Below are 15,280 nucleotides of genomic sequence, written 5' to 3' on the forward strand. Positions count from 1 at the left end.
TGTTGTGTGCTTCTAATCTATTGTAAATGTATGTTAGCCTGATCACTGCATTAATTAGGTATGATAGATGTGTATCCCTTGTCAATTATAATCTGCATGTCTATTTAAAAAAGTGCTGTATGTTACTTTGATCTGTGAGTTGAGTTGTATGAGTGTTGTATACTCCTCCTAGTTTATCATAATTGTAGGTGACTGTGATCAGAGTCCAGCAGTTTGATTAACTAATTGTCTAGTGAAACTGTAAGTTAGTCTGATGGGTCAGTTAAGTACAGGTTACTGAGCCGAGTAGCAGCATGATTGGTGTGTGATCAGGGTGTTGAGTATGACTCAACTGTATGTTAACCTGATCACTGCATTCATTTGGTGTGATAAATGTGTAATCCTAGTCAATTGTAATCTGCATGTCTATTTAAAAAGGTGTTGTATGTTACTATGATGGGAGTTGATCATCTTGTTGATGATCTTGTTTATCAGAATTGTAGGATACTGTGATCAGAGTCCAGCAGTTTGGTTAAGGTTGACCCATTGTCTAGTGCAACTGTAGGTCAGTATGATAGGTCAGTTAAGTAGTATGTTTGATGTGTAACCTGTGTCTATAACCAGTACATGTTACTGTGATCAGTAATTGGTATGTGATCAGTGTGTTGAGTATGAATCAACTGTAGGTTAGTCTGATGGGTCAGTTAAGTAGTATGTTTGATGTGTAACATGTGTCTATTACTATTATAGGTTACTATGACCAGTGAGCTGGGTAGCAGCATGATTGGTGTATGTGATCAGTGTGTTGAGTATGACTCAACTGTAGGTTAGTCTGATGGGTCAGTTAAGTAGTATGTTTGATGTGTAACCTGTTTCTATTAGGTTATAGGTTACTATGACCAGTGAGCTGGGTAGCAGCATGATTAGTGTGTGTGATCAGTGTGTTGAGTATGACTCAACTGTAGGTTAGTCTGATGGGTAAGTTAAGTAGTATGTTTGATGCGTAACCTGTGTCTATAACTATTACAGGTTACTGTGATCAGTAAGCTGAGTAGCAGCATGATCGATATGTGATCAGCGTGTTGAGTATAGGTTAGTCTGATGGGTCAGTTAAGTAGTATGTTTGATGCGTAACCTGTGTCTATAACTATTACAGGTTACTGTGATCAGTGAGCTGAGTAGCAGCATGAATGGTGTGTGTGATCAGGGTGTTGAGTATGACTCAACTGTAGGTTAGTCTGATGGGTCAGTTAGGTAGTATGTTTTATGTATAACCCATGTCTATAACCAGTACATGTTACTGTGATCAGTGATTGGTGTGTGATCGGTGTGTTGAGTATGACTCAACTGTAGGTTAGTCTGATGGGTCAGTTAAGTAGTATGTTTTATGTATAACCCATGTCTACATTTACATTTACATTTTCAGCATTTAGCGGACGCTTTTATCCAAAGCGACTTACACAATGAGCAATTGAGGGTTAAGGGCCTTGCTCAGGGAACCAACAGTGGCAACTTGGTGGTGGCGGGGCTTGAACCGGCAACCTTCTGTTTACTAGTCCAATACCTTAACCACCGAGCTATCACTGGCCGAGCTATGTCTATAACCAGTACACATGTTACTGTGATCAGTGAACTGAGTAGCAGCATGATTGGTATGTGTGATCGGTGTGTTGAGTATGACTCAACTGTAGGTTAGTCTGATGGGTCAGTTAAGTAGTATGTTTGATGCGTAACCTGTGTCTATAACTATTACAGGTTACTATGATCAGTGAGCTGAGTAGCAGCATGAATGGTGTGTGTGATCAGGGTGTTGAGTATGACTCAACTGTAGGTTAGTCTGATGGGTCAGTTAAGTAGTATGTTTTATGTATAACCCATGTCTATAACCAGTACATGTTACTGTGATCAGTGATTGGTGTGTGATCGGTGTGTTGAGTATGACTCAACTGTAGGTTAGTCTGATGGGTCAGTTAAGTAGTGTGTTTGATGTATAACCCATGTCTATAACCAGTACAGGTTACTGTGATCAGTGAACTGAGTAGCAGCATGATTGGTGTGTGTGATCGGTGTGTTGAGTATGACTCAAGTGTGTGTGCGCGCGCGCAGCTTTTGCAGATCAAAAATTTGCATGTGCTGTGAGTCACACAACTATGCACAATAACTAAGCACATTGCATCATACATCTCTGGTATAAACTATAAGATATACAAAATTCACTACTTACCGACAATGATGCCGCATGCACTCACAAGCCCGATCTCTTTCTTCAAAGCCACGGATGATTGTCCTTCACCTTTCGCAGCCGGTGCTGGTTCGTCTCCTCCGGTGCTCGCGCTGCCCCGGTGTCTCGGTCCGTCCGTCATGTTCACTTCTGTTTTAATACAGTATTAAGTCTAAGCTGGTGAAGTGTTGATCAGATTTGCAGCCTGGGCGAGAACTACACTGAAATAATAAAAGCGATTGCTGGTACACACGGGGCGAGGTGTTTACCGGATTTATCTCTGTTAAAGTGTGCCTAAATACAACCGTGCAGCCAGGTACAGGAGTTCAGCATCCCTTCTTTCTTTCAGCAAACAGAGTCGATCAGAATGGAAAAATAAACAGTAAAAAAAACAACTCTAAAACACTGGCAGTCAATGTGACCGCACTGTAAACATACACTAAATTCCAATAGGAATGAACGTGTCCATAATCTGCACCTCGGATCGCTTGATTAAGACGCCACCGATTTCACAAAATGCCTAAACAGCCTCCTACTGTCCGCCAAATGTTTAGATTTAAATGTCTCCTTTATTTACAAAGACAACAATGCTTCCTCGTTTCAGGTGCAATATCCAAAGCGCATCCTCTACACGCGGGTGTGGGTCCTCTCAATCCGCCCTGATGGATTATAACAAGAGGTGATGTGTGTGTTAGAATATATATATATATATATATATATATATATATATATGTGTGTGTGTGTGTGTGTGTGTGTGTGTGTGTGTGTGTGTATAGGAGGTCTGTCTGTCCTTAAACCCCCCAAAATAGTGACGTAAAGACGTGTGTACCTGCCGCAGAAATGCAGCTACAAGCCGGTTGTATTTAGCTTCGCATCCGCCCCCAGAAATGCACCCTGGTCCCGCCCCTTTAATCCTCTCACACCAGTCCTGTTTTTCACCTACTCCTCCCTCAAACCAATCAGATTAATCCAGCATAATGAACCGGACTCATTCTGTCTAATCACGCACAGGCTGTTAATCAGAACCATTGTTTTCCGCTGTTTCGACTCTTATGTGGACACAAGTCCTATATGATGAGTAAAGCGTCAGCATGGGCAAGAAACCTTGTAGTAAGCAAAGCCTCAATGAGGAAAACACTCCTCATCACAATATCCAACAGCACCGTGTCTATACTGTGGAGACCTTCAGGCTCTTGGGAACTATAATTTCCAATGACCTAAAGTGGGAGTCAGTGGCGGCTCCTGCCAAATCTCTCAGGGGGGGGCAATTGTTGCGATGATGACCCGTTCAATGGGTAAATTAAAGCTTAAATAATTAACATTTGAAGTCATCTGTCAGTTTGTCCTCACAAATAACTTTGAACATGGAGAGAGACCAGCTTTACCATCAGTCATAAAATTAAGTAAAGCCTTCACACTAACAATTTAAAGTCTTCATCAGATAGCATTTTATTTTAGGTGCAGCAGATCCTGAGGTGATGGTAGTCATGTTGAGGAGATCGCTAGCTGCTCCAATTAGGGTTGCCAACTTTCAGAACTGGAAATAAGGAACACCCTGGGCTGACGGGTTGGCGGAAGGCATAGGGTGGGGGTGGTAAGGCAGGTGTTTACCTGAGCGGGTAGGCGGTTAGGGTTGCACCTATAAAAAATATAACAGGTCCTACACCGTCATAGGAACATTATCAAAATGTTTTATTTAGGCTGTTTAACATGTATTATTTATATTATAATAATAAATCAGAACCATATTTTAGGCAAAACAACATAAAGAACACCATGTAACATTTTTTCTCAACATTTTTACATAATCCATCTACACACTGACATGCAGCCCCGGTTCTGGACTGCGCTGCTTAGGGGGCAGTGAGAAAAGTGCCGGCGCGCTCTGCCAACTGAGCTACTCAAACATTGAAGTAATAACAGGTTGTTACACTGATATGAGTCTAATCTGCAGCATTTCTCTCCCATTGATAAAAATACGGAACATCACGTTTAGTTTCCAAATAAGGAACGATTACGTGTGACGCAAGCACGTAAGTGCGTGCCCTCCCGGAAGCCATTCAAAATGCATTGCAATGCCTGCAGTTTGAAAAAAAGAGCTTTAACATGAGAGTCTATGAGAGCAATCTGGGGCGATTTTCAGTTAGAGTGGAGTCGCCCCAAAAGGGGTGGTACTGTATGGAACACAACGCGACGCTGATTGGACTACGACATTCTGAGGCAAGACAGCCTCCAGAACAGTCACAGCTAGTTTAACACTGGTTGAATGTGATAGAAAAATATTCTTACTGACCCCCAAGCGCAACACAAGCAAAGGCTATATTTTAAAGTGATCTCTGAATCAATCACAAAATGTGAAGTGAAGTTATTTCTTTGCTTGATTGATCCTAAAGCAGGCAGACTGCTTCGAGCAGCTCAGTAGCTCAGACAGGTTCTGTCAGTGTGAACGGGAACACTTCCTCTTGGTAACGTCTGCTTAATGTGGTGGTTTGTTGCTTAATATTACTTACTGTTAATATTTTTAAAATTATTTTATTAGCAGTTAGCTGCTAGTGAGTAGCAGCTAAACTGTCGGACTTTACTTGATACCTTTCTGTATGATTTTTGAGTGAATTTTGCATTTATTAAACATACATTGTAGGAAAACCTGTAATGCATTGTTTTCTTATTTAAAAAAAATCAACCGAACTTGCCAGTGTCACATTTAAGGGCTCCTCCATGTCAAGTCAGACACCACCAGTGTTAGCTCATGATTATCATTAGGTTTTAAGTTTAAGTTTGAAGGCGCTTAAACATTTTATTTCTTTACCTCATATTTCAATTTTAACCAGTATCATTAGCTCTGCTGTCATCATACCTCCACAAATCAAGCCCTGAGTAAAGTTCTGGCTTTAAGGACAAAGGACATGCCCACCTATTATGTTTTACTGCCCCCCCAAGCAAAGCAGTCCAGAACCTGGGCTGCCTGTGCACATCTATCACAGTATGGTTTGGTTCAGCCACAAAACAGGACAGATGCAGATTGCAAAGAGTTGTGGAAAAAGCAGAGAAAATCATCTGTGCTCCTTTGCCCACGCTACAAAATAATCACAGACTCCTCACACCCTGGATACAAACTTTTTAACCTCCTACCCTCTGGCAGGCATACAGAGCCCTACACACAAAATCAAACAGACACTGTAACAGTTTTTTTCCCCAAACGCCATCAAACTTACTAATAACTAAATAACTAAAGCTAAACTGTTGTTTACATGCCACACTGCACTTTACACATACTGTATAATACTACAATTTCATTTTAATGTTTACTATTTATCTTATGCTATTTTTGTTTATTTTCTGTATATATGCAAATTTTACCTAGCAAATTTGTTCATTGTCTGCATAAAGCCTTTGTCTGTATATTGTATTGTTTGTATATTGTAGAGAGCTAACAACAGCCAGAAACAAATTCCTTGTGTGTGTGAACATACTTGGCGAATACAGCTGATTCTGACTCTGATGCTGAGCAAACCCTGAAACTAGTCCCTATTTAAACCCTGTGATCGGCAAAGCCTTATAGAGAAACACTTGTTCTTTGTGTGTCTGTGCAGGTTTCTCTTTGGTAGTCCATTGTTCTCCCACATTCCAAAGACATGCAGAAGGTACACTGGCTACTCTAAATTAATAAATCAGTTTTAATCCTAATCAGGGTTGCAGTGGGTCCGATTCACTGGGCAAAAGTCCATCACATGGCAAACACACACACACCTAGAATGATTTAGTATCTCCAATTAACCTGACTGCATAACTGTGGGAGGAAACCAGAGCACCTGGCAGAAACTCACCCAGACACAGCAAGCAGGACCCTTAACCCTCAAAGTTGCTTTGAATTAAAGTGTCTGCTAAACAAACTTCATATGAACAAGAAGCCTTATAATGAGCAAAGCCTCAAAAAGCTCAGTAACAATAACAGGTTGCAGGCAACTGATGTTTACCATGGTGTCCTCAGACTCCTGCACATCTGTCACATGTGCCCAGTGTGAACCTGCTCTCAACTGTCAGGAGAACGAGGCGCTGATAGTGGACCTGCCAATAGTGGTGTTCCATGGCGAATACCAGTCGATCTGCACGATGCTGGGCTGTGAGCACAGGTCCCACTTAAGGAAGGTGAGCCCTCATGTCACCCTCACAGAGTCTGTTTCTGACACCTTGGTCAGTTTCTGACATCTTGGTCAGTAGCCTGCTAGAGGTCATTTTGTATACACATACACACACAAAAGATGTGAGATGGATTTTAAAGTGCATCCTGGTACCCTCTTTTCTACATGTAAACAATGCACACTTGCCTGGCCATCTACATGATCTTGGAGAGAAATGGAGTCATTTACAACTGCTATCAATAGGCACTTTGACTGGTCTGAAAAGACACTAAAGTATTTTATTTAAATGTATACAAATGCTAACACAAAATCACTTATATGTGTTTTAGTACATATCATATTGTTAACCCAGCTCTAGGCTTAAATTAGCATGTATTGTATGCAAGCAGGAGGCAGTTTTTTCACTGCCCACATCTGCAACAATAAATAAATATTTACTACATAGAAAAATCAAACAAGACCGAGAATTTAACCAAAGCAGAACGGCGTTCATGAAGGAGAATGAAGCCTGAAAGAACTTCTTAGAACTGTAGAGTACAACATGCTGCTGAGCCCTGAGTTTAAACTCCAACACACTGTCATTGAGCAACTCCCAGATAGAAGTGTAGATAGAACAGCTACCCAGATTGATTATGACTTTGTTCTATCTCTGTTAGCTATCTACAAATTTCTCTTCTAGATTTACTCATATACACTGTGCTTTCTTGGTGATAACAGGGAAGTGAAAGGTGCAGAAATTTGCAGAGATAGGGGGTTAATAAATAACTAAAGCTTTTAAGTCCATTTGCTGCCCAGTGGCTGGAAAATTGGCCTAATAACACACATAAGACCAATCGCTAGCTCTGGCCAAAATGTGACTGGATTTAAGACAGCTTCTAAAGCAAATTTGGGCTGTAGAGCCTAATTACAAAGCTTTTGCTTCATGAGTAAATCTGGTAGCATTCTAATTTCACATTGAAATCTCTCTCCTGAAACAGTTAAAAACATAAAGCATTTTTAAAATGAATCCATATTTTTCAGCAAAGTGTGTGATTACCCGCAGACAGGCACACAGCAACACCCAGTCCATAGCAGGGCAGACACACATACACACACACATAAACACACCCATTCACCTATAGGGTGAAAAGAAAACTTGGGCAATCAGTTAACATTACGCAGTGTCATTAATTCTTTACTCTGTTAGTGTATGTTGTGCTGGTATGAGTGGATAAGACACAGCAGCGCTGCTGGAGTTTTTAAACACCTCACTGTAGCTGCTAGACTGAGAATATTCCACCAACCAAAAATATCCAGCAAACAGCACCCTGTGGGCAGCGACCTGTGATCACTGATGAAGGTCTAGAAGATGACCAACTCAAACACCAATAATAGATAAGTGATCATCTCTGACTTTACATCTACAAGGTGGACCAACTAGGTAGGAGTGTCTAATAGAGTGGACAGTGAGTGGACACTGTATTTAAAAACTCCAGCAGTGCTGCTGTGTCTGATCCACTCATACCAGCACAACACACACTAACAGAGTGAAGAATTAATGACACTGTGTAATGTTAACTGATTGCCCAAGTTTTCTTTAAACCTACACTTTGAGTGACTACTCTGCTAACAGGTTTACCTTTTTTCATAGTACAGGAAACATGCGGGTCTGAATTCTATGCTACATAGTGACTAGGTTAAACTATTAAAAAAAAAAAAGCAGTCAAGTAGCTGGCCGCAAACCAGATAGAACCCAGTTATACTAACACTTCTTCTGTATCATATGCTGATGTGACTGAGTCCTCCAACACTAAAACTGACAAACAGCCCTTCTCTTTTGTAGATGCTGTTGACCATATGTGTACCATAAAGCAAAGCAATTGCCTCCAGGCTCTTTTACAGGTATCTTATTTACTAGGAAATGAGGGAACCAGCTTCTCTGAGAGTTGCACAACATACCCAGAATTGCTTAGTAGAGACAGCTGGATGGAGAGGGAACGGGAAAAGAATGAGGACTATTGGATGCTTATCTGTTCGTAATATAGCCAGACATTGTTGTGGATTGCAGTTTTGTTCTCACTATGGGAAAGAGGAATGTGTATATTTACAGAGAGCAAGACAGAGGGAGAAAACTAGGTTGGAGTGGAAAGAAATAATGTCTGAAGTAAGAAGAAGAGAAGGAGAAGGGAGGTAGACAGGGGGCGTGAGTGTTTTGGAAGAGCGTAATTTGAGAAGCATGTTTACCATCCAGTGACCCATGTGCTCTAGGAACAATGTTTCCAGGAAGCCTTGTGTCCCCAGCGACTTTGTTGGATAAATCCTGCCTAATAATGACGTCGATGTTACATTTTGTACTCTTGGTTCATTATTTGTGTGTCTAAATGTGTTTTTGTGTGTTTTTTGTACATGATTTATGATCAGTAAGTGTGTCTGGTTTCCTGTTTAGTATCAGATATGTAGGACTGAATTCTATCACAACATCCCTGTTGCTCTTTGCTAATTCAGTATGTGTCTGAATGTGTATATATCAGGGTGTTTTCAGGTAGTGCTTTTGACCCAATGCTCATTTGAACCCTAACTTTCTTACAAAATTGGGATATTTTAAAATATCACAACTTACATTTACATTTAGACATTTGGCAGAGACTTTTATCCAGAGTGACTTACAGTTGTGACAGCATACAATTCAAGCAATTGGGCATTGGGGTTGGAACCAGTGACTTTTCGATCAACAGTCTGGTACATTTATAGCTGAGTTACTGCTGCCTTACTTGCACAGTCCCCCCCTGTTCCCTTTCTTGTCATTAGTTAAGAACACTGTTGATACACACCGATCAGCCATAACATGCACCTCCTGGTTTCTACACACACTGTCTATTTTATCAGCTCCACTTACCATACAGAAGCACTTTGTGGTTCTACAATTACTGACTGTTGTCCATCTATTTCTCTACATACCTTTTTAGCCTGCTTTCACTCTGTTCTTCAATGGTCAGGACCCCCACAGGACCACCACAGAGCAGGTATTATTTAGGTGGTGGATCATTCTTAGCACTGCAGTGACAATGACATGGTGGTGGTGTGTTAGTGTGTGTTGTGCTGGTATGAGTGGATCAGACACAGCAGCTTCAGGAGTTTTTAAATACCATGTCCAAGTTGGTCAGAGACGATCGCTCATCTATTGCTGCTGTTTGAGTTGGTCATCTTCTAGACCTTCATCAGTGGTCACAGGATGCTGCCCACGGGGCACTGTTGACTGGATATTTTGGTTGGTGGACTATTCTCAGTCCAGCAGTGATAGTGAGGTGTTTAAAAACTCCAGCAGCGCTGCTGTGTCTTATCCACTCTTAACAAGCACAACACACACTAACACACCACCACCATGTCAGTGTCACTGCAGTGCTGAGAATAACCCAAATAATATTTACTCTGTAGTGGTCCTGACCATTGAAGAACAGGTGAAAGCAGGCTAAAAGGGGATGCAGAGAAACAGATGGACTGCAGTCAGTAATTGTAGAACTACAAAGTGTAATGTTATGGCTGATCGGTGTATATTTCTGTTAATGTATTTCTTAAATAAGCTGAAGGCTGCATTTATTTGTGTTTTTTGTGTTTATTTGCCTGTCATGCTCAGCATTAATCACTATGCCAGTTGCTATGCCGTCATCTACAGCATTCCGTGACTAACTAGTATGTTAACATAAGATAATCTGCTAGTAACGTAAGTTTCTTTGAGATTATTTGTGTGACAACGCTTCTGAAGGTCATTACACACACTATAATTACTATTTTAAAGCCTGTGGCCTTGTTTGTCTGAAGGTCTGAAGTTTCCTCTAGGGATTTGTCTATCTGTTTCAGGTTTGTTTTTGGTAAATTTGGAATAGCTTCTCAATATTTTACAGACATAATCACACTGCTGCTTGTATTGAATGTGTGTGGAGAAGAATGATACTGTAGGTGAACGTTTCACAGGTTCACAGTTGTTAACCATGCTTTGAAGATTAATCACTGAGGATTAATGGTGGCTTTGTAAACAGGTGTAAAAGCTTTCATTACAAACACAATGTGCATTCATCTTAACATTCAGCTGGAAATGAATGGTTTGCTCATTGTTCATTCTGATAACAATATTATCTAGTTTAATGGCTTTGTAGATAAAGCTGAATGAATCAACCCAGTCCACAGATGAGATCTGGTGAGAGTCTGTGATAGGGCTTGAAATCCCATCAAAATTCACCATATTGCAATCATGTGCCTGTCATAAGTTTAAACAATGTAATTGGTAACAGTGTAAAAGGGAATTGAAGCATATTAGTCTTTATCTCGTCTATATCTCTCATTTACAGCTTATCGTCAATAAATAATATTCATACATGAATCCATTTTTAGTATTTGCTTTATTCTGAGCCACAGGAGATTCTAAACCAAACCCAACAGGCAGAAACATTGGGCAGAGGAAGACCCTATACCTCATCAATCCTTCATTCAATTATCAATTTATTTGTATATCGCTTTTTACAATGGACATAGTCTCAAAGCAACTTTACAGACTTCAGGACCAACAGACCAAAACCCCCTGAGCAAGCCGAGGGCGACAGTGGCAAGAAAAAACTCTCTTAAAATTACAGGAAGAAACCTTGAGAGGAACCAGACTCAGCAGGGACCCCATCCTTCTTGGGCGGCCTGGAGGACAACTTAAATTATTTACTCACATAAAGTACCCAGAGGAAACCCACACTGACATGGCTAAAACACTGCACGACAGTGGTCAGAGCAGAGGTATAAACTCAGGAGCATTTAATTTAATTTTTATTTATTAGTATTTTAACGTCATGTTTTACACTTTGGTTACATTCATGACAGGAACGGTAGTTACTGGTTACACAAGATTCATCAGTTCAAGTCTTCAATATCAAACACAGTCATGGACAATGTTGTATCTCCTGTTCACCTCACTTGCATGTCTTTGGACTGTGGAAGGAAAACGGAGCTCCCAGAGGAAACCCACGCAGACATGGGGAGAACATGCAAACTCCACACAGAGAGGACCTAGACTGCTCCACCTGGAAATCAAGCCCAGGACCTTTTTACTGTGAGGCGACAGTGGCACCTGCATGGAGAACTTTGCCATGATGGACAATATCATGAACACACAAGACCATCTGAACTGTTATCAGTGAATGGTGCATATAGTACATATAGAATGGGTGACTTGCATATGTTTTAAGGTACTGTTGGTGCTGAGGCATATAGACCGATCAGGCATAACATTATGAACATCTTCCTAATATTGTGTTGGTCCTCCTTTTGCTGCCCCATATGCAACAAACTGTGATGCACTGTGTATTCTGACACCTTTCTATCAGAACCAGCATTAACTTCTTCAGCAATTTGAGCTACAGTAGCTCGTCTGTTGGATCGCACCACCACATCAATGAGCCTTGGCCATCCATGACCCTGTCGCCAGTTTACCACTGTTCCTTCCTTGGACCACTTTTGATATATACGGACCACTGCAGACCAGTAACACCCCACAAGAGCTGCAGTTTTGGAGATGCTCTGACCCAGTCGTCTAGCCATCACAATTTGGCCCTTGTCAAACTCACTCAAATCCTTAAGCTATTTTTCCTGCTTCTAACACATCAACTTTAAGGATAAAATATTTACTTGCTGACTAATATATCCCACCCACTAACAGGTGCCGTGATGAAGAGATAATCAGTGTTATTCACTTCACCTGTCACTGGTCATAATTTTATGCCTGGTCGGTGTATTAAGATTTTAGAAAGACATATGCTGCCATCAGAGCAACATTTCTTCCCAGGTCATGTCAGTCCAGCACCAGTGTGGCTTTGTAGACACAGAGTGTGTGCTTGACTGACCTGCCTGCAGTCTCCTATTGAAAATGTATGGTGCATCATGAAGATTAGAAGCAGATGATGTTGAAGCAGATGAAGCAGACAATATGATGTTGAACAACTTAATATCAAGCAGGAATGGGCAAAAAAATCACTTGCAAAATTGTAACAATCAGTGTCCTCATTTCCTAAACTATTAAAAAGTCTTATTGACAGGAAGGTGATGAAACACACCTCTGTCTCAAATCAAGTTCTAAATTTGTTTATATTTATAAAATACAATGAAGGGCCAGCGGGATATTCTGCTAGCACACCAGTGCAGAGATTCTGAACTCCTCAGTGTTGTCACCGGTCGGCTGGGCGCCATCTAACGAGCATAATTGGCAGTGCAGCACGGACACTATTGGCTACCGTGTCTGCTAGGTGGGATGACGGGACTATGTGGGTGGGGTCTTCTAACACTGTGCAAGGACCCTGATTAGCAGATAGAGGCGCCTGTGCAGAGTGAATGGGTGAAGAAAAGGGTCCTGGGTGAAAAAGAGAGGGTCCGCTAAGGACTGCACATGGGTTGGAGGAGGCGTGAGCAGGAAATATACCTTCCTCGAATACAATCAGGGATCCCCAGCAATGGAAGACATATTGACTATGCTAAATCGGGAGAAATATGGGAGAAAATGCGTAAATTAATAGAATTTTTTTACAAGTTACAAGTTAATCTGTGAAAACTTTGAAAATTGTTTCTATATTTGTCAGTTAAATAAAGTTTTATGAGAGTGAACAAATCAGAAATTCTTGTTTATACTGTGATTTACAAAATGTCCCAACTTTTCCAGAAATGGGCTTTGTAAACAGGGTCCCTTAATTGTAGGTATTCTTAGTATTTAAATAATGAAATACAAAAAAACAGTAAGTGCCATAAAGATTCAATGCTGGTTTTAGTTTAGTAGCTTATATTTCTAATTGCCTACTTTAGCTGTAATTAGTCCATAGTTTTAATAGGATTTGTAAGTGTAGATTAATATGTGAGCTTAAGTTTACACGTCTGTTCTTTAAACGTGAATAGGATCTGCAGCTGCTCTCTGTGTGTATCTCCTTATCCAGCTAGTACACACAGTATGTGAAGCTGCATGCTTGCATAATATCCCTTTAATGCATGGGAAGCGTGCATGGGGTACATGCTTTCTTAATTTCCCCTCTTTCCCTTTTCGCCTTTCCAGGCAGCCTTTTTTTACATGACTGTGGCAGTCTGGCTTAATCCAGTTCCTTCTGCTTCTTCCTTTCCTCTGGCACGCCATCCTACACCCCCATCCCCTCTCCACCACCACCAGTTCCTCATGTCTGTCTATCTTTCTGAACGTGTGATAACTCTCTAGTCAGCAGAGTGACAAATTGTTTGAGTGCAAAAGTGTTTTTATGCTGTGTATGCACTGGGTTGTGGTTGGGAGCATGTGAGTTTTTGCTATAGCATTTTTATAATATAGCATTTTTCCCCCCCCCATTTTTCTCCCAATCTGATCATATCCAATTACCCTATTGCATTACGCTTCCTCTCTACTGATGTTGACCTTCATCCACGAGTTTGAAATGTCAGCTCTGATGTGCTAATAATATAGCATTTTTATGTCAGTTGTTTCAAGATCGAGCTATCACTATGTAAATTTGAACACAATAAATTTAACTTACAGATGCATTTTAGATTTTCAATTGTTCATCGAGTTAATTATAATCATATTTGTCTGGAGGCATGCATCTATCTTTGGTTGTATGTACATGCATATGATGCATTGTGATTGTAGATTTGTATTGGTTGACAGAAGCGTGTGGGTGTGGACGAGTCACAGATCCAGCCGCAGAGCTCATGAAAAATTTATATGCATGCACCCTGTCGCACTGGTCTTATGTTGTAATGACGCCAGCTAGTACATTTAAACAAAAATTGTGTTAAATATTCACCTCTGGTCACTGTTTGTATGGAACTGCTTTAAATTCCCCCCTTGTGTGAATAACTAAGTGACTGTGTGAGTGAGTGTTGTCCTGAGATGAATTGACATTCTGTCCATGATGTATGTCTGCTTTGAGCCCAGTGTTGCCAGGTAGACTTAGGACCCATCTCAACTCAACACTCATACAGTTGCAGGTCAATGTTACATTATGTGTTATATACATAACACATTTTTTACTTATTTAAATGTAATTGTACTGATTTGTTATAGCAAAAGGTTTTAGATTAGTGTCAATTACATCACAAGATATTTAGCTAGTGGGCATTGTTACATCATAATAAACAGCTTAGAAATTTAAATATACTAGTAGGCACCATAACATGTTTCTAACTTATATAAATGACTAGAACATTGTTACATCATTATCACAATCTTAAGGTTTTTAAATTTACTGGCAGGTAATATTTCATCATAGTAAAACAGAATCTTTTTTTAAGCCCCACTTGTAAATATAAATATGGTAGTATGGTAGTAAAATATAGTATTGTGACATCACAAGTTAATTAATAATAGATAGATAGATAGATAGATAGATAGATAGATAGATAGATAGATAGATAGATAGATAGATAGATAGATAAATTGATAGATTGATAAATTGATAGATAAATACTTTATTGAGCCTGAAGGAAATTAATGTCCATTGTTACGTCATAACATAAATCTAAGTGATATTAATTCATTTGTCGAGATAGTTATTTTATATTAGAACCATTTGTTACATCAATATATTTTGCATTGTTGCATATAAGAGAACTCAATAGTTATTTAAATATATTAGAGAGCATTGTGATTTATGACCAGTTTAAAGTGCAGAAAGTGTTTTGAATTACAATAAAACTATGCAAAGTGTGCTAATGACTGTAGTCCATCTGTTTCTCTACATACTTTTTTTAACCTGCTTTTACCCTGTTCTTTAATGGTCAGGACTCTCCCAGGACCACTACAGAGTAGGTATTATTTAGGTGTTGGATCATTCTCAGCACTGCAGTGACACTGACATGATGGTGGTGTGTTAGTGTGTGTTGTGCTGGTATGAGTGGATAAGACACAGCAGTGCTGCTGGAGATTTTAAATACCGTGTCCACTCACTGTCCA

General features: G+C 40.1%; 2 protein-coding genes across 2 annotated transcripts in view; one reads left to right on the top strand and one right to left on the bottom strand.

Moving 5' to 3' along the window:
• Positions 1 to 2,534, bottom strand: part of slc7a8a (solute carrier family 7 member 8a) — a 37,681-nt gene extending 35,147 nt beyond the window's left edge. Inside the window, exon 1 of the mRNA XM_062994336.1 lies at positions 2,204 to 2,534. Within this exon, the coding sequence (XP_062850406.1) occupies positions 2,204 to 2,342 (139 nt within the window). The 5' untranslated portion in view covers positions 2,343 to 2,534. The remainder of the gene's footprint in view (positions 1 to 2,203) is intronic.
• Positions 2,535 to 6,178: 3,644 nt separating this feature from the next.
• Positions 6,179 to 15,280, top strand: part of svep1 (sushi, von Willebrand factor type A, EGF and pentraxin domain containing 1) — a 202,795-nt gene continuing 193,693 nt past the window's right edge. The window contains exon 1 of the mRNA XM_062993593.1: positions 6,179 to 6,349. Within this exon, the coding sequence (XP_062849663.1) occupies positions 6,179 to 6,349 (171 nt within the window). The remainder of the gene's footprint in view (positions 6,350 to 15,280) is intronic.

This window comes from Trichomycterus rosablanca, chromosome 4 (assembly GCF_030014385.1).
Source record: "Trichomycterus rosablanca isolate fTriRos1 chromosome 4, fTriRos1.hap1, whole genome shotgun sequence".
In the NCBI taxonomy this organism is placed as follows: Eukaryota; Metazoa; Chordata; class Actinopteri; order Siluriformes; family Trichomycteridae; genus Trichomycterus; species Trichomycterus rosablanca.